This window comes from Bolinopsis microptera, chromosome 6 (genome assembly GCF_026151205.1).
Source record: "Bolinopsis microptera isolate Bmic1 chromosome 6, MBARI_Bmic_1.0, whole genome shotgun sequence".
NCBI lineage: Eukaryota > Metazoa > Ctenophora > Tentaculata > Lobata > Bolinopsidae > Bolinopsis > Bolinopsis microptera.
Window position 1 is genome coordinate 1,272,286 of NC_087077.1, and position 19,834 is coordinate 1,292,119.

At 38.4% G+C, this 19,834-nt stretch overlaps 2 protein-coding genes across 2 annotated transcripts in view; both read right to left on the reverse strand.

Moving 5' to 3' along the window:
* Window positions 1-3,180: 3,180 nt before the first annotated feature.
* LOC134817221 (calmodulin-like) lies at window positions 3,181-19,675 on the reverse strand. The gene is made up of 4 exons (XM_063826356.1): window positions 19,149-19,675; window positions 18,604-18,679; window positions 4,470-4,637; window positions 3,181-3,795 (listed from the first exon to the last, which is right to left on the reverse strand). The coding sequence occupies exons 3-4, from the start codon at window positions 4,608-4,610 to the stop codon at window positions 3,685-3,687; spliced, it is 252 nt and encodes an 83-aa protein (XP_063682426.1). The 5' UTR covers window positions 4,611-4,637; window positions 18,604-18,679; window positions 19,149-19,675; the 3' UTR covers window positions 3,181-3,684.
* The window catches only part of LOC134816865 (uncharacterized), a 1,975-nt gene continuing 1,285 nt past the window's right edge, over window positions 19,145-19,834 (reverse strand). The window contains exons 4-5 of the mRNA XM_063825866.1: window positions 19,748-19,787; window positions 19,145-19,275 (exon numbers count right to left, since the gene is read on the reverse strand). Coding sequence (XP_063681936.1) covers window positions 19,145-19,275; window positions 19,748-19,787 — 171 coding nt within the window. The remainder of the gene's footprint in view (window positions 19,276-19,747; window positions 19,788-19,834) is intronic.

A 19,834-nucleotide genomic window follows, 5' to 3' on the forward strand; every position in this document is an offset into this window, starting at 1 on the left:
TTCTAGCAGCTAGGCTACATAGTCGGCACATCAATATTTCTGTTGTGGTGGCCTATGCTCCTACGGAGGATGCGCAGGATAGCGTTAAGGACGATTTTTATCAGCAGTTGGGGGGATCATTCGACAGCCTACCCAGTCACGACGTGAAGATTCTTCTTGGTGACTTCAACGCCAAGATTGGTCGCGACAACTCTTCTTGGTCTGGGGTAATTGGAGGAGAGTCCCTGCATGAGACGTCAAGTAATAACGGACTTCGGCTGTTGGATTTCTGTGCCATGTATCAGTTGACAGTTGGGGGAACATTGTTTCAACACAAGGACATCCATAAAGGCACCTGGAGGTCTCCCAATGGCCGTACTGTCAATCAGATAGATCATGTTTGTATCTCTACCAAGTGGAGTCACTCTCTTCTTGATGTTCGAACTTATAGAGGTGCAGACATAGGCTCTGATCACTACTTGGTCAAGAGTCCTATGAGGATCAAACTGATGGGAATCAAAAAGATACTAAGGGTCACAAAGAAAAGCACCAGCTATCGAGCATCTGCGTGACCAATCTAAGGTACAGGAGTATTGCATCGCACTGCATAACCGATTCAGTGGTCTGCCGGTGGAAGAGAGTCTGGATGGAGAGTGGGAGTTGGTCAAGGAGGGCATCAGGGAGGTTTCTTTGGAGGTTTTGGGTCAACGCCCGCGCCGGAGGAAGAAGCAGCACTTGTCACAAGAGACAAAGGATCTTATCTCGGAGCGGAGTAAGGTCAAGCAGAAATGCCCAAGTGATGGATTCAATAGATCTGAGTATTCTCTTGCTAATAAGCGTGTTAAGAAGAGCTGCAAGAAGGACGATGAGAACTGGGCTTTACGGGTTGCAGCCGATCTGGAAACAGCTTCTTCACACGGTCAGCAGAGGGAAGTCTGGCAGATGATCAAGTCCTTGTCAGGCAAGAAGAGTCGAAAGTCAACTGCTGTCAGAGATAAAACCGAGAAGTTGATTTCTGACCCTGCTGCTCAACGAAAACGATGGGGTGAGCACTTCGCTGAACTACTAAACCCGCAGATAGGAGACGTGGACCTTTCAGACCTAGACAGTCTAGAGGTCGCACCATGTTTTCCGTATCTGAGTGATAGTGATTTACCCCCGAGCAGAACAGAGATCTCTGAGGCTTTAAAGAGTCTGAAGAATCACAAGAGCCCGGGAATTGATGAAATTTCCAACGAACAGCTGAAGTATGGGGCTCCTGGTCTTTTAGACAGGCTTGAGAAACTGTTTGCACGTGTTTGGGAGACGGAGAATGTGCCAGAGGATTGGGTTAAGGGTATCATTGTTATTGTCCCGAAAAAGGGTGATACATCATTCTGCTCGAACAACAGGGGCATAACCCTACGCTCCACGGCATCAAAACTCTATCAGATAATAGTGTTGCGACGGATGAATGCGGGGCTTGAAGAACTGCTCCGAGAGAATCAATGCGGGTTCAGGAAAAACAGGTCTTGCATTGATCAGATTTATTCACTCCGTACTATTATTCACAACAGCATTGAGTTTAACCTCCCCCTGTACATAAATTTTGTTGACTTTAAAGCTGCATTCGATTCACTTAATCGGGAGTTTATCTGGAAAGCTTTCAGTCATTATGGCTTGCCTTGTAAATACATTCGCATAATGCAAGCATTCTTTTGCGGCACCGTCAGCGCTGTCAGACATAATGGTGAGCTCTCAGATTGGTTTGACGTTACATCTGGCTCTGGGCAGGGGGATATTCAGGGTCCACCTATCTTTAATGTCTGCATCAACCTGCCTGCGCAGCGGGCTGAGGATAACAAAGTGTTGTCACACGGGGCAGTGCTGCAGAGAGCTACCACCAGCTCTGGTCAGGATACAGTCGTCCTGGATACTGACTATGCAGATGATTTGGCTATCATGGACAACACCAAGGACGGTCTCCAGGAGACGACTGATCTTTTATGCAAGTATGCGGCTCAGGCTGGCCTCAGAATCAATGCGAAGAAAACAGAGGTTATGGCCATCGGCAAGAATACATCACAGAGGCCGTATACTGAAGCATCAACAGTGGACATTAAAGTAGGAGACACGGCTATTCAGCAAGTCAGCAACTTCACTTACCTTGGGTCGATTATATCAAGTGATGGGACTATTGACCGGGACTTGTCTGCACGGATCCAGAAAGCCTCAGGAGCATTCAATCAGCTCGGTAATATTTGGAAGAATCGCAATATCCAAACTAACACCAAAATACGGATATATGTTGCAGCGGTTCTAACAATATTACTTTATGGAAGCGAAGTCTGGAACACTACTTCAAAGCAACTACATCGCTTCGAAGTTTTCCATCAAAACTGTTTGAGGAGAATCCTTCGAATTAAGTGGTTCCACCGGACGAGCAATGTTCAAGTGTTGGAGCGGGCAAGAATAAACCCGGTTATAACCTACATCAGTGCCAACCGTCTTCGCTGGTTTGGACATGTTTCTAGAATGCCGGACACCAGGCTACCAAAGTATCTACTTGACTGGACACCTGCTCACGGCCGAAGATCACGTGGGCGGCCAAGAAAGAATTGGCGAACCTGTGTCCTAGAAGACGCAGTAACATTCACAGGAGATCCAGACATTGTATTTGATAAGGTCCGTGAGTTGGCAGGAAATCGCAAGCACTGGAGAGAGATGATACGACATAAGCGGCAATTCCTTGGTGCAGGCCACTCGAATGATTGAGGAGACCTTATCAAGTATCAAGTATCAAGTAAGTTCACATATTACGAAATCACTTTTTGGACAATTTGTAACCCCTCTCGCCCCTCCGTAATCAGTTTTATACATAGCTATTGTGTCAAAATTACACTAGCGTAATAATTTGGAAACCCCCTCCCCCTCGGTTGATTACGTAATAATAATATGTGAACGACCCCTAACTGCAAATAATATGAAAACATAGTATTATAGTACTACTAACCGATTTTTTTACATATTTCTTCACATAATGATAAGGATCAACCGAAATGGGGGCAAAAATTAATTAAGGCATCTAGAATGATGCAATTCTACGAGCAATGTTGTCATACATGTATAATTATGATGATTAGCGAATTCACGTGAATTATAAAAAATACCACTTTTTTAAATGTAATGATAATTATTTATTATAATTATAATGTAACTTCAATTCAAATACAATAATACTTTGTTACAAATTTTCTAATCGTTAAGCTCTAAGTCTAACCATAGCTTCTCATAGCCGCAACCACGGTGTTGTCACTTATTATTACCTGGGGACCCCAGGCTATAATGTTCCAAATAGAGATTCGGCGGAATGTCGAATGACAGGCTGAGCGCCGCTCAGTAATATTGTCAAATTTACAATTACTATTAGTTAGCAGCAAATTAGCAAATTCGGTGGTAAACGCAGATTCCTGCAATATCATTCTCATTGCTTCTCGTTCTCATTGCTTCTTAGTTCGTAAACTTGGCCACATCATATTCATATGATTGTATATTCGACAGCTTCATAATGCTTCATCTTTCAAAATGGTTCCTCACGATAACCTTTAGATTCTGAATTCTTCAACAGCGAGATCGTAACTGATAGTACAATAATTCATATTGCTGTTGATCAGACTTAAGAAAGCAACTGCTTTAAGTGTCAGTAAAGCTAGGGTCACACACACGTCACAAAACACCGGTCTCACTGATAGGGTTACAGGTCATCATCTTGATAAACTCTTCGTAGTCTATCAGACCATCTCCGTTCAGATCAGCTTCACGGATCATGTCCTCTACCTGCCAAACATACTGATTATTATCTGGATTATTCATTTTCTGTTCTTGTTTATTTGTTCAGTGATGGGGTCATTGTAAAAACATACTGATTATTATCTGGATTATTAATTTTCTGTTCTTGTTTATTTGTTAAGTGATGTGGTCATTGTAAAAACATACTGATTATTATCTGGATTATTAATTTTCTGTTCTTGTTTATTTGTTTACTTTTAGTGATCGGGTCATTGTAAAAACATACTGATTATTATCTGGATTATTAATTTTCTGTTCTTGTTTATTTGTTTAGTGATCGGGTCATTGTAAAAACATACTGATTATTATCTGGATTATTAATTTTCTGTTCTTGTATATTTGTTCAGTGATGGGGTAATTTGTATCACGTCGTGACCCCCATCGCCGTTTCACTATAGTGGGTGATACAACGTATGATAAGGGTAATTGTGATCCTCAAACCCTGCTGGTTCCATAATATGCATATATATATGCATATACCCGTTAATTTAGTTATATATAACTAAATTAACGGGTGATACTCGTGAAATATCTGTTTCAACTCGGCGCGCGTCTTGGTAGGTTATAAACCTACAAATAACTAGATAATTATACAGGACGTGGTATTTAAAAAGGAGTCAATGAACCGGTTTACAAAGGTTCAGCTACAAATCTCTAATCACCTGATCCATTGGTAAGTTCTCCCCCATGTTAGAAAGAATGGTCTGGAGTTCCACCGCATCAATATAACCGTTGTTGTCCTGGTCAAACACCTTGAACGCATCCTTCAGGTCGTCTTCTTTTTGGGTACCGTACTTTATCATTAACTGGCAGAACTCTGTAAACTCTATCTGGAGAGAGTACTTTATCATTAACTGGCAGAACTCTGTAAACTCTATCTGGAGAGTACTTTATCATTAACTGGCAGAACTCTGTAAACTCTATCTGGAGAGAAGTACTTTATCATTAACTGGCAGAACTCTGTAAACTCTATCCGGAGAGAAGTACTTTATCATTAACTGGCAGAACTCTGTAAACTCTATCTGGAGAGAAGTACTTTATCATTAACTGGCAGAACTCTGTAAACTCTATCTGGAGAGAAGTACTTTATCATTAACTGGCAGAACTCTGTAAACTCTATCTGGAGAGAAGTACTTTATCATTAACTGGCAGAACTCTGTAAACTCTATCTGGAGAGAGTACTTTATCATTAACTGGCAGAACTCTGTAAACTCTATCTGGAGAGAAGTACTTTATCATTAACTGGCAGAACTCTGTAAACTCTATCTGGAGAGTAGTACTTTATCATTAACTGGCAGAACTCTGTAAACTCTATCTGGAGAGAAGTACTTTATCATTAACTGGCAGAACTCTGTAAACTCTATCTGGAGAGAAGTACTTTATCATTAACTGACAGAACTCTGTAAACTCTATCTGGAGAGTACTTTATCATTAACTGGCAGAACTCTGTAAACTCTATCTGGAGAGAAGTACTTTATCATTAACTGGCAGAACTCTGTAAACTCTATCTGGAGAGAAACTTTATCATTAACTGGCAGAACTCTGTAAACTCTATCTGGAGAGAAGTACTTTATCATTAACTGGCAGAACTCTGTAAACTCTATCTGGAGAGAAGTACTTTATCATTAACTGGCAGAACTCTGTAAACTCTATCTGGAGAGTAGTACTTTATCATTAACTGGCAGAACTCTGTAAACTCTATCTGGAGAGAAGTACTTTATCATTAACTGGCAGAACTCTGTAAACTCTATCTGGAGAGAAGTACTTTATCATTAACTGGCAGAACTCTGTAAACTCTATCTGGAGAGAAGTACTTTATCATTAACTGGCAGAACTCTGTAAACTCTATCTGGAGAGAAGTACTTTATCATTAACTGGCAGAACTCTGTAAACTCTATCTGGAGTGAAATACTTTATCATTAACTGGCAGAACTCTGTAAACTCTATCTGGAGAGAAGTACTTTATCATTAACTGGCAGAACTCTGTAAACTCTATCTGGAGAGAAGTACTTTATCATTAACTGACAGAACTCTGTAAACTCTATCTGGAGAGAAGTACTTTATCATTAACTGGCAGAACTCTGTAAACTCTATCTGGAGAGAAGTACTTTATCATTAACTGGCAGAACTCTGTAAACTCTATCTGGAGAGAAGTACTTTATCATTAACTGGCAGAACTCTGTAAACTCTATCTGGAGAGAAGTACTTTATCATTAACTGACAGAACTCTGTAAACTCTATCTGGAGAGAAGTACTTTATCATTAACTGGCAGAACTCTGTAAACTCTATCTGGAGAGAAGTACTTTATCATTAACTGGCAGAACTCTGTAAACTCTATCTGGAGAGAAAAAACAGCTATTCAATATAGAACTAATTGCTATCTGGAGAGAAACACAGCTATTCAATATAGTACCGTACTTTATCATTAACTGGCAGAACTCTGTAAACTCTATCTGGAGAGAAGTACTTTATCATTAACTGGCAGAACTCTGTAAACTCTATCTGGAGAGAAGTACTTTATCATTAACTGGCAGAACTCTGTAAACTCTATCTGGAGTGAAGTACTTTATCATTAACTGGCAGAACTCTGTAAACTCTATCTGGAGAGAAGTACTTTATCATTAACTGGCAGAACTCTGTAAACTCTATCTGTAGTTACTATAGTTACTGGAGTACTTTATCATTAACTGGCAGAACTCTGTAAACTCTATCTGGAGAGAAGTACTTTATCATTAACTGGCAGAACTCTGTAAACTCTATCTGGAGAGAAGTACTTTATCATTAACTGGCAGAACTCTGTAAACTCTATCTGGAGAGTACTTTATCATTAGCTGGCAGAACTCTGTAAACTCTATCTGGAGAGAAGTACTTTATCATTAACTGGCAGAACTCTGTAAACTCTATCTGGAGAGAAGTACTTTATCATTAACTGGCAGAACTCTGTAAACTCTATCTGGAGAGAAGTACTTTATCATTAACTGGCAGAACTCTGTAAACTCTATCTGGACGGAAGTACTTTATCATTAACTGGCAGAACTCTGTAAACTCTATCTGGAGAGAAGTACTTTATCATTAACTGGCAGAACTCTGTAAACTCTATCTGGAGAGAAGTACTTTATCATTAACTGGCAGAACTCTGTAAACTCTATCTGGACGGAAGTACTTTATCATTAACTGGCAGAACTCTGTAAACTCTATCTGGAGAGAAGTACTTTATCATTAACTGGCAGAACTCTGTAAACTCTATCTGGAGAGAAGTACTTTATCATTAACTGGCAGAACTCTGTAAACTCTATCTGGAGAGAAGTACTTTATCATTAACTGGCAGAACTCTGTAAACTCTATCTGGAGAGAAGTACTTTATCATTAACTGGCAGAACTCTGTAAACTCTATCTGGACGGAAGTACTTTATCATTAACTGGCAGAACTCTGTAAACTCTATCTGGAGAGAAGTACTTTATCATTAACTGGCAGAACTCTGTAAACTCTATCTGGAGAGAAGTACTTTATCATTAACTGGCAGAACTCTGTAAACTCTATCTGGAGAGTAGTACTTTATCATTAACTGGCAGAACTCTGTAAACTCTATCTGGAGAGAAGTACTTTATCATTAACTGGCAGAACTCTGTAAACTCTATCTGGAGAGAAGTACTTTATCATTAACTGGCAGAACTCTGTAAACTCTATCTGGACGGAAGTACTTTATCATTAACTGGCAGAACTCTGTAAACTCTATCTGGAGAGAAGTACTTTATCATTAACTGGCAGAACTCTGTAAACTCTATCTGGAGAGAAGTACTTTATCATTAACTGGCAGAACTCTGTAAACTCTATCTGGAGAGTAGTACTTTATCATTAACTGGCAGAACTCTGTAAACTCTATCTGGAGAGTACTTTATCATTAACTGACAGAACTCTGTAAACTCTATCTGGAGAGAAGTACTTTATCATTAACTGGCAGAACTCTGTAAACTCTATCTGGAGAGAAGTACTTTATCATTAACTGGCAGAACTCTGTAAACTCTATCTGGAGAGAAGTACTTTATCATTAACTGGCAGAACTCTGTAAACTCTATCTGGAGAGAAGTACTTTATCATTAACTGGCAGAACTCTGTAAACTCTATCTGGAGAGAAGTACTTTATCATTAACTGGCAGAACTCTGTAAACTCTATCTGGAGAGAAGTACTTTATCATTAACTGGCAGAACTCTGTAAACTCTATCTGGAGAGAAGTACTTTATCATTAACTGGCAGAACTCTGTAAACTCTATCTGGAGAGAAGTACTTTATCATTAACTGGCAGAACTCTGTAAACTCTATCTGGAGAGAAGTACTTTATCATTAACTGGCAGAACTCTGTAAACTCTATCTGGAGAGAAGTACTTTATCATTAACTGGCAGAACTCTGTAAACTCTATCTGGAGAGAAGTACTTTATCATTAACTGGCAGAACTCTGTAAACTCTATCTGGAGAGAAGTACTTTATCATTAACTGGCAGAACTCTGTAAACTCTATCTGGAGAGAAGTACTTTATCATTAACTGGCAGAACTCTGTAAACTCTATCTGGAGAGAAGTACTTTATCATTAACTGGCAGAACTCTGTAAACTCTATCTGGAGAGAAGTACTTTATCATTAACTGGCAGAACTCTGTAAACTCTATCTGGAGAGAAGTACTTTATCATTAACTGGCAGAACTCTGTAAACTCTATCTGGAGAGAAGTACTTTATCATTAACTGGCAGAACTCTGTAAACTCTATCTGGAGAGAAGTACTTTATCATTAACTGGCAGAACTCTGTAAACTCTATCTGGAGAGAAGTACTTTATCATTAACTGGCAGAACTCTGTAAACTCTATCTGGAGTGAAGTACTTTATCATTAACTGGCAGAACTCTGTAAACTCTATCTGGAGAGTAGTACTTTATCATTAACTGGCAGAACTCTGTAAACTCTATCTGGAGAGAAGTACTTTATCATTAACTGGCAGAACTCTGTAAACTCTATCTGGACGGAAGTACTTTATCATTAACTGGCAGAACTCTGTAAACTCTATCTGGAGAGAAGTACTTTATCATTAACTGGCAGAACTCTGTAAACTCTATCTGGAGAGAAGTACTTTATCATTAACTGGCAGAACTCTGTAAACTCTATCTGGAGAGTAGTACTTTATCATTAACTGGCAGAACTCTGTAAACTCTATCTGGAGAGAAGTACTTTATCATTAACTGGCAGAACTCTGTAAACTCTATCTGGAGAGAAGTACTTTATCATTAACTGGCAGAACTCTGTAAACTCTATCTGGACGGAAGTACTTTATCATTAACTGGCAGAACTCTGTAAACTCTATCTGGAGAGAAGTACTTTATCATTAACTGGCAGAACTCTGTAAACTCTATCTGGAGAGAAGTACTTTATCATTAACTGGCAGAACTCTGTAAACTCTATCTGGAGAGTAGTACTTTATCATTAACTGGCAGAACTCTGTAAACTCTATCTGGAGAGTACTTTATCATTAACTGACAGAACTCTGTAAACTCTATCTGGAGAGAAGTACTTTATCATTAACTGGCAGAACTCTGTAAACTCTATCTGGAGAGAAGTACTTTATCATTAACTGGCAGAACTCTGTAAACTCTATCTGGAGAGAAGTACTTTATCATTAACTGGCAGAACTCTGTAAACTCTATCTGGAGAGAAGTACTTTATCATTAACTGGCAGAACTCTGTAAACTCTATCTGGAGAGAAGTACTTTATCATTAACTGGCAGAACTCTGTAAACTCTATCTGGAGAGAAAAAACAGCTATTCAATATAGAACTAATTGCTATCTGGAGAGAAACACAGCTATTCAATATAGTACCGTACTTTATCATTAACTGGCAGAACTCTGTAAACTCTATCTGGAGAGAAGTACTTTATCATTAACTGGCAGAACTCTGTAAACTCTATCTGGAGAGAAGTACTTTATCATTAACTGGCAGAACTCTGTAAACTCTATCTGGAGAGAGTACTTTATCATTAACTGGCAGAACTCTGTAAACTCTATCTGGACGGAAGTACTTTATCATTAACTGGCAGAACTCTGTAAACTCTATCTGGAGAGAAGTACTTTATCATTAACTGGCAGAACTCTGTAAACTCTATCTGGAGAGAAGTACTTTATCATTAACTGGCAGAACTCTGTAAACTCTATCTGGAGAGAAGTACTTTATCATTAACTGGCAGAACTCTGTAAACTCTATCTGGAGAGTACTTTATCATTAACTGACAGAACTCTGTAAACTCTATCTGGAGAGAAGTACTTTATCATTAACTGGCAGAACTCTGTAAACTCTATCTGGAGAGAAGTACTTTATCATTAACTGGCAGAACTCTGTAAACTCTATCTGGAGAGAAGTACTTTATCATTAACTGGCAGAACTCTGTAAACTCTATCTGGAGAGAAGTACTTTATCATTAACTGGCAGAACTCTGTAAACTCTATCTGGAGAGAAGTACTTTATCATTAACTGGCAGAACTCTGTAAACTCTATCTGGAGAGAAAAAACAGCTATTCAATATAGAACTAATTGCTATCTGGAGAGAAACACAGCTATTCAATATAGTACCGTACTTTATCATTAACTGGCAGAACTCTGTAAACTCTATCTGGAGAGAAGTACTTTATCATTAACTGGCAGAACTCTGTAAACTCTATCTGGAGAGAAGTACTTTATCATTAACTGGCAGAACTCTGTAAACTCTATCTGGAGAGAGTACTTTATCATTAACTGGCAGAACTCTGTAAACTCTATCTGGAGAGAAGTACTTTATCATTAACTGGCAGAACTCTGTAAACTCTATCTGGAGAGAAGTACTTTATCATTAACTGGCAGAACTCTGTAAACTCTATCTGGAGAGAAGTACTTTATCATTAACTCGCAGAACTCTGTAAACTCTATCTGGAGAGAAGTACTTTATCATTAACTGGCAGAACTCTGTAAACTCTATCTGGAGAGAAGTACTTTATCATTAACTGGCAGAACTCTGTAAACTCTATCTGGAGAGAAGTACTTTATCATTAACTGGCAGAACTCTGTAAACTCTATCTGGAGAGAAGTACTTTATCATTAACTGGCAGAACTCTGTAAACTCTATCTGGAGAGAAGTACTTTATCATTAACTGGCAGAACTCTGTAAACTCTATCTGGAGAGAAGTACTTTATCATTAACTGGCAGAACTCTGTAAACTCTATCTGGAGAGAAGTACTTTATCATTAACTGGCAGAACTCTGTAAACTCTATCTGGAGAGAAGTACTTTATCATTAACTGGCAGAACTCTGTAAACTCTATCTGGAGAGAAGTACTTTATCATTAACTGGCAGAACTCTGTAAACTCTATCTGGAGAGAGTACTTTATCATTAACTGGCAGAACTCTGTAAACTCTATCTGGAGAGAAGTACTTTATCATTAACTGGCAGAACTCTGTAAACTCTATCTGGAGAGTACTTTATCATTAACTGGCAGAACTCTGTAAACTCTATCTGGAGAGAAACTTTATCATTAACTGGCAGAACTCTGTAAACTCTATCTGAGAGAGTACTTTATCATTAACTGACAGAACTCTGTAAACTCTATCTGGAGAGTACTTTATCATGTCATTAACTGGCAGAACTCTGTAAACTCTATCTGGAGGGAAGTACTTTATCATTAACTGGCAGAACTCTGTAAACTCTATCTGGAGAGAAACTTTATCATTAACTGGCAGAACTCTGTAAACTCTATCTGGAGAGAGTACTTTATCATTAACTGGCAGAACTCTGTAAACTCTATCTGGAGATAGTACTTTATCATTAACTGGCAGAACTCTGTAAACTCTATCTGGAGAGAAGTACTTTATCATTAACTGGCAGAACTCTGTAAACTCTATCTGGAGAGAAGTACTTTATCATTAACTGGCAGAACTCTGTAAACTCTATCTGGAGAGAAGTACTTTATCATTAACTGGCAGAACTCTGTAAACTCTATCTGGAGAGAAGTACTTTATCATTAACTGGCAGAACTCTGTAAACTCTATCTGGAGATAGTACTTTATCATTAACTGGCAGAACTCTGTAAACTCTATCTGGAGAGAAGTACTTTATCATTAACTGGCAGAACTCTGTAAACTCTATCTGGAGAGTACTTTATCATTAACTGCCAGAACTCTGTAAACTCTATCTGGAGAGAAACTTTATCATTAACTGGCAGAACTCTGTAAACTCTATCTAGAGAGTACTTTATCATTAACTGGCAGAACTCTGTAAACTCTATCTGGAGAGAAGTACTTTATCATTAACTGGCAGAACTCTGTAAACTCTATCTAGAGAGTACTTTATCATTAACTGACAGAACTCTGTAAACTCTATCTGGAGAGTACTTTATCATGTCATTAACTGGCAGAACTCTGTAAACTCTATCTGGAGGGAAGTACTTTATCATTAACTGGCAGAACTCTGTAAACTCTATCTGGAGAGAAACTTTATCATTAACTGGCAGAACTCTGTAAACTCTATCTGGAGAGAAGTACTTTATCATTAACTGACAGAACTCTGTAAACTCTATCTGGAGAGTACTTTATCATTAACTGGCAGAACTCTGTAAACTCTATCTGGAGAGTACTTTATCATTAACTGGCAGAACTCTGTAAACTCTATCTGGAGAGAAACTTTATCATTAACTGGCAGAACTCTGTAAACTCTATCTAGAGAGTACTTTATCATTAACTGGCAGAACTCTGTAAACTCTATCTGGAGAGAAGTACTTTATCATTAACTGGCAGAACTCTGTAAACTCTATCTGAGAGAGTACTTTATCATTAACTGACAGAACTCTGTAAACTCTATCTGGAGAGTACTTTATCATTAACTGGCAGAACTCTGTAAACTCTATCTGGAGGGAAGTACTTTATCATTAACTGGCAGAACTCTGTAAACTCTATCTGGAGAGAAACTTTATCATTAACTGGCAGAACTCTGTAAACTCTATCTGGAGAGAAGTACTTTATCATTAACTGGCAGAACTCTGTAAACTCTATCTGGAGAGAAGTACTTTATCATTAACTGGCAGAACTCTGTAAACTCTATCTGGAGAGAAGTACTTTATCATTAACTGGCAGAACTCTGTAAACTCTATCTGGAGAGAAGTACTTTATCATTAACTGGCAGAACTCTGTAAACTCTATCTGGAGAGAAGTACTTTATCATTAACTGGCAGAACTCTGTAAACTCTATCTGGAGAGAGTACTTTATCATTAACTGGCAGAACTCTGTAAACTCTCTCTGGAGAGAGTACTTTATCATTAACTGGCAGAACTCTGTAAACTCTATCTGGAGAGTACTTTATCATTAACTGGCAGAACTCTGTAAACTCTATCTGGAGAGAAGTACTTTATCATTAACTGGCAGAACTCTGTAAACTCTATCTGGAGAGAAGTACTTTATCATTAACTGGCAGAACTCTGTAAACTCTATCTGGAGAGAAGTACTTTATCATTAACTGGCAGAACTCTGTAAACTCTATCTGGAGTGAAGTACTTTATCATTAACTGGCAGAACTCTGTAAACTCTATCTGGAGAGAAGTACTTTATCATTAACTGGCAGAACTCTGTAAACTCTATCTGGAGAGAAGTACTTTATCATTAACTGGCAGAACTCTGTAAACTCTATCTGGAGAGAAGTACTTTATCATTAACTGGCAGAACTCTGTAAACTCTATCTGGAGAGAAGTACTTTATCATTAACTGGCAGAACTCTGTAAACTCTATCTGGAGAGTACTTTATCATTAACTGACAGAACTCTGTAAACTCTATCTGGAGAGTACTTTATCATTAACTGGCAGAACTCTGTAAACTCTATCTGGAGAGAAGTACTTTATCATTAACTGGCAGAACTCTGTAAACTCTATCTGGAGTGAAGTACTTTATCATTAACTGGCAGAACTCTGTAAACTCTATCTGGAGAGAAGTACTTTATCATTAACTGGCAGAACTCTGTAAACTCTATCTGGAGAGAAGTACTTTATCATTAACTGACAGAACTCTGTAAACTCTATCTGGAGAGAAGTACTTTATCATTAACTGGCAGAACTCTGTAAACTCTATCTGGAGAGAAGTACTTTATCATTAACTGGCAGAACTCTGTAAACTCTATCTGGAGAGAAGTACTTTATCATTAACTGGCAGAACTCTGTAAACTCTATCTGGAGAGAAGTACTTTATCATTAACTGGCAGAACTCTGTAAACTCTATCTGGAGAGTACTTTATCATTAACTGGCAGAACTCTGTAAACTCTATCTGGAGAGAAGTACTTTATCATTAACTGGCAGAACTCTGTAAACTCTATCTGGAGAGAAGTACTTTATCATTAACTGACAGAACTCTGTAAACTCTATCTGGAGAGAAGTACTTTATCATTAACTGGCAGAACTCTGTAAACTCTATCTGGAGAGAAGTACTTTATCATTAACTGGCAGAACTCTGTAAACTCTATCTGGAGAGAAGTACTTTATCATTAACTGGCAGAACTCTGTAAACTCTATCTGGAGAGAAGTACTTTATCATTAACTGGCAGAACTCTGTAAACTCTATCTGGAGTGAAGTACTTTATCATTAACTGGCAGAACTCTGTAAACTCTATCTGGAGAGAAGTACTTTATCATTAACTGGCAGAACTCTGTAAACTCTATCTGGAGAGAAGTACTTTATCATTAACTGGCAGAACTCTGTAAACTCTATCTGGAGAGAGTACTTTATCATTAACTGGCAGAACTCTGTAAACTCTATCTGGAGAGAAGTACTTTATCATTAACTGGCAGAACTCTGTAAACTCTATCTGGAGAGTACTTTATCATTAACTGGCAGAACTCTGTAAACTCTATCTGGAGAGAAGTACTTTATCATTAACTGGCAGAACTCTGTAAACTCTATCTGGAGAGTACTTTATCATTAACTGGCAGAACTCTGTAAACTCTATCTGGAGAGTACTTTATCATTAACTGGCAGAACTCTGTAAACTCTATCTGGAGAGAAGTACTTTATCATTAACTGGCAGAACTCTGTAAACTCTATCTGGAGAGAAGTACTTTATCATTAACTGGCAGAACTCTGTAAACTCTATCTGGAGAGAAGTACTTTATCATTAACTGGCAGAACTCTGTAAACTCTATCTGGAGAGAAGTACTTTATCATTAACTGGCAGAACTCTGTAAACTCTATCTGGAGAGAAGTACTTTATCATTAACTGGCAGAACTCTGTAAACTCTATCTGGAGAGAAGTACTTTATCATTAACTGGCAGAACTCTGTAAACTCTATCTGGAGAGTACTTTATCATTAACTGGCAGAACTCTGTAAACTCTATCTGGAGAGAGTACTTTATCATTAACTGGCAGAACTCTGTAAACTCTATCTGGAGAGAGTACTTTATCATTAACTGGCAGAACTCTGTAAACTCTATCTGGAGAGAAGTACTTTATCATTAACTGGCAGAACTCTGTAAACTCTATCTGGAGAGAAGTACTTTATCATTAACTGGCAGAACTCTGTAAACTCTATCTGGAGAGAAGTACTTTATCATTAACTGGCAGAACTCTGTAAACTCTATCTGGAGAGAAGTACTTTATCATTAACTGGCAGAACTCTGTAAACTCTATCTGGAGAGAAGTACTTTATCATTAACTGGCAGAACTCTGTAAACTCTATCTGGAGATAGTACTTTATCATTAACTGGCAGAACTCTGTAAACTCTATCTGGAGAGAAGTACTTTATCATTAACTGGCAGAACTCTGTAAACTCTATCTGGAGAGAAGTACTTTATCATTAACTGGCAGAACTCTGTAAACTCTATCTGGAGTGAAGTACTTTATCATTAACTGGCAGAACTCTGTAAACTCTATCTGGAGAGAAGTACTTTATCATTAACTGGCAGAACTCTGTAAACTCTATCTGGAGAGAAGTACTTTATCATTAACTGGCAGAACTCTGTAAACTCTATCTGGAGAGAGTACTTTATCATTAACTGGCAGAACTCTGTAAACTCTATCTGGAGAGAAGTACTTTATCATTAACTGGCAGAACTCTGTAAACTCTATCTGGAGAGTACTTTATCATTAACTGGCAGAACTCTGTAAACTCTATCTGGAGAGAAGTACTTTATCATTAACTGGCAGAACTCTGTAAACTCTATCTGGAGAGTACTTTATCATTAACTGGCAGAACTCTGTAAACTCTATCTGGAGAGTACTTTATCATTAACTGGCAGAACTCTGTAAACTCTATCTGGAGAGAAGTACTTTATCATTAACTGGCAGAACTCTGTAAACTCTATCTGGAGAGAAGTACTTTATCATTAACTGGCAGAACTCTGTAAACTCTATCTGGAGAGAAGTACTTTATCATTAACTGGCAGAACTCTGTAAACTCTATCTGGAGAGAAGTACTTTATCATTAACTGGCAGAACTCTGTAAACTCTATCTGGAGAGAAGTACTTTATCATTAACTGGCAGAACTCTGTAAACTCTATCTGGAGAGAAGTACTTTATCATTAACTGGCAGAACTCTGTAAACTCTATCTGGAGAGTACTTTATCATTAACTGGCAGAACTCTGTAAACTCTATCTGGAGAGAGTACTTTATCATTAACTGGCAGAACTCTGTAAACTCTATCTGGAGAGAGTACTTTATCATTAACTGGCAGAACTCTGTAAACTCTATCTGGAGAGAAGTACTTTATCATTAACTGGCAGAACTCTGTAAACTCTATCTGGAGAGAAGTACTTTATCATTAACTGGCAGAACTCTGTAAACTCTATCTGGAGAGAAGTACTTTATCATTAACTGGCAGAACTCTGTAAACTCTATCTGGAGAGAAGTACTTTATCATTAACTGGCAGAACTCTGTAAACTCTATCTGGAGAGAAGTACTTTATCATTAACTGGCAGAACTCTGTAAACTCTATCTGGAGATAGTACTTTATCATTAACTGGCAGAACTCTGTAAACTCTATCTGGAGAGAAGTACTTTATCATTAACTGGCAGAACTCTGTAAACTCTATCTGGAGAGAAGTACTTTATCATTAACTGGCAGAACTCTGTAAACTCTATCTGGAGAGAAGTACTTTATCATTAACTGGCAGAACTCTGTAAACTCTATCTGGAGAGTAGTACTTTATCATTAACTGGCAGAACTCTGTAAACTCTATCTGGAGAGAAGTACTTTATCATTAACTGGCAGAACTCTGTAAACTCTATCTGGAGAGAAGTACTTTATCATTAACTGGCAGAACTCTGTAAACTCTATCTGGAGAGAAGTACTTTATCATTAACTGGCAGAACTCTGTAAACTCTATCTGGAGAGAAGTACTTTATCATTAACTGGCAGAACTCTGTAAACTCTATCTGGAGAGAAGTACTTTATCATTAACTGACAGAACTCTGTAAACTCTATCTGGAGAGAAGTACTTTATCATTAACTGGCAGAACTCTGTAAACTCTATCTGGAGAGAAGTACTTTATCATTAACTGGCAGAACTCTGTAAACTCTATCTGGAGAGAAGTACTTTATCATTAACTGACAGAACTCTGTAAACTCTATCTGGAGAGAAGTACTTTATCATTAACTGGCAGAACTCTGTAAACTCTATCTGGAGAGAAGTACTTTATCATTAACTGGCAGAACTCTGTAAACTCTATCTGGAGTGAAGTACTTTATCATTAACTGGCAGAACTCTGTAAACTCTATCTGGAGAGAAGTACTTTATCATTAACTGGCAGAACTCTGTAAACTCTATCTGGAGAGAAGTACTTTATCATTAACTGGCAGAACTCTGTAAACTCTATCTGGAGAGTACTTTATCATTAACTCGCAGAACTCTGTAAACTCTATCTGGAGGGAAGTACTTTATCATTAACTGACAGAACTCTGTAAACTCTATCTGGAGAGAAGTACTTTATCATTAACTGGCAGAACTCTGTAAACTCTATCTGGAGAGTACTTTATCATTAACTCGCAGAACTCTGTAAACTCTATCTGGAGGGAAGTACTTTATCATTAACTGACAGAACTCTGTAAACTCTATCTGGAGAGAAGTACTTTATCATTAACTGGCAGAACTCTGTAAACTCTATCTGGAGAGTACTTTATCATTAACTGGCAGAACTCTGTAAACTCTATCTGGAGAGAAGTACTTTATCATTAACTGGCAGAACTCTGTAAACTCTATCTGGAGAGAAGTACTTTATCATTAACTGGCAGAACTCTGTAAACTCTATCTGGAGAGAAGTACTTTATCATTAACTGGCAGAACTCTGTAAACTCTATCTGGAGTGAAAAACAGCTATTCAATATAGAACTAATTGCTATCTGGAGAGAAAAACAGCTATTCAATATAGAACTAATCGCTACCTAATAAATGCAACATTTCAGACTCGATGGAACGCGATTGCTAATCTTGAAAAGAAGATTAAACAGCGGGGTCAGCGGGGCCCTTCGTTACGCCACTAGTCCAACAAAAAAGCCTGTGTCCCACTGTATAATAGTTACCATAATTGTAATGGACTAGCTTCCGATGTACTTGAAATCACGAGAAGACAAGTTTCAGTGTTGATAGAATCAATTACCTATTCACCGATAACTATAACATATGTCACATCTGCAGGTGACGAGATCACCTGTTAACATAACGTTGATTCTACGCACCTAACTTAATGGCAAATGACAACAACTTTTTATTAAAACTTACATTAAAGATACCAGTAAAACAACTTACCACTCCGTTACCATTTGTATCTACATTTTCAATTAGTATCTGAACCTGCTCATCAGTAGGTTCCAATCCGCAGGATCTGGAGGATGGAGAGACGGTGAGAGTTACTATAGTTACTATAGTTACTATAGTTACTATAGTTACTATAGTTACTATAGTTACTATAGTAACTATAGTAACTATAGTTACTATAGTTACTATAGTTACTATAGTTACTATAGTTACTATAGTTACTATAGTTACTATAGTTACTGGAGGATGGAGAGACGGTGAGAGGAATTTAAAAGGAATTCCGAAGCTCCAATTCCGAAGCTCCAATACACACATGGAATATTATTATTACAGAGGGTCTGTCAACACCAAAAATATGCTTTGTCTTATCGGTAAAAGACGTTCACCGAGATAAGCAAGCCAGAGAATTACTAAGCTCGTTACTAAGCTCGTTATAGCTTACAATCGTAGTTTTGATCGTACACCAATAAATTAGGACCTTTAGAGATAATACCGGCAAATTGGAGCTAACGACAAAGCGATCAATCAGCACCTACTTAAGAATCTTGATGAGCTCCGTACTGGAGATGTTGCCGTCCTGATCCGCGTCAAATATCCTGAACACTTCACGGTACTCCTCAATTTGAACATCTGTCACAGCAGCAAACACTGAGTCGTCAGGATCTGGGGAGATATTGGGGGTGTTATCTGGGGTTCACAGCAGCAAACACAGAGTCGTCAGGATCTGGGGAGATATTGGGGGTGTTATCTGGGGTTCACAGCAGCAAACACAGAGTCGTCAGGATCTGGGGAGATATTAGGGGTGTTATCTGGGGATCACAGCAGCAAACACAGAGTCGTCAGGATCTGGGGAGATATTGGGGGTGTTATCTGGGGATCACAGCAGCAAACACAGAGTCGTCAGGATCTGGGGAGATATTGGGGGTGTTATCTGGGGATCACAGCAGCAAACACAGAGTCGTCAGGATCTGGGGAGATATTAGGGGTGTTATCTGGGGTTCACAGCAGCAAACACAGAGTCGTCAGGATCTGGGGAGATATTGAGGGTGTTATCTGGGGTTCACAGCAGCAAACACAGAGTCGTCAGGATCTGGGGAGATATTGAGGGTGTTATCTGGGGTTCACAGCAGCAAACACAGAGTCGTCAGGATCTGGGGAGATATTGAGGGTGTTATCTGGGGTGATATTAGGGGTGTTATCTGGGGATCACAGCAGCAAAAAA

What these genes read in the sequence shown, in the direction of transcription:
- LOC134817221 (XM_063826356.1), bottom strand. Translation starts at nt 4,610, where the DNA reads ATGATAAAGTACGGTACCCAAAAAGAAGACGACCTGAAGGATGCGTTC. An exon ending in AGAACTTACCAATGGATCAG is followed by an intron (nt 3,796 to 4,469) that starts GTGATTAGAGAT and finishes TATGTTTGGCAG; the next exon opens with GTAGAGGACATGATCCGTGA.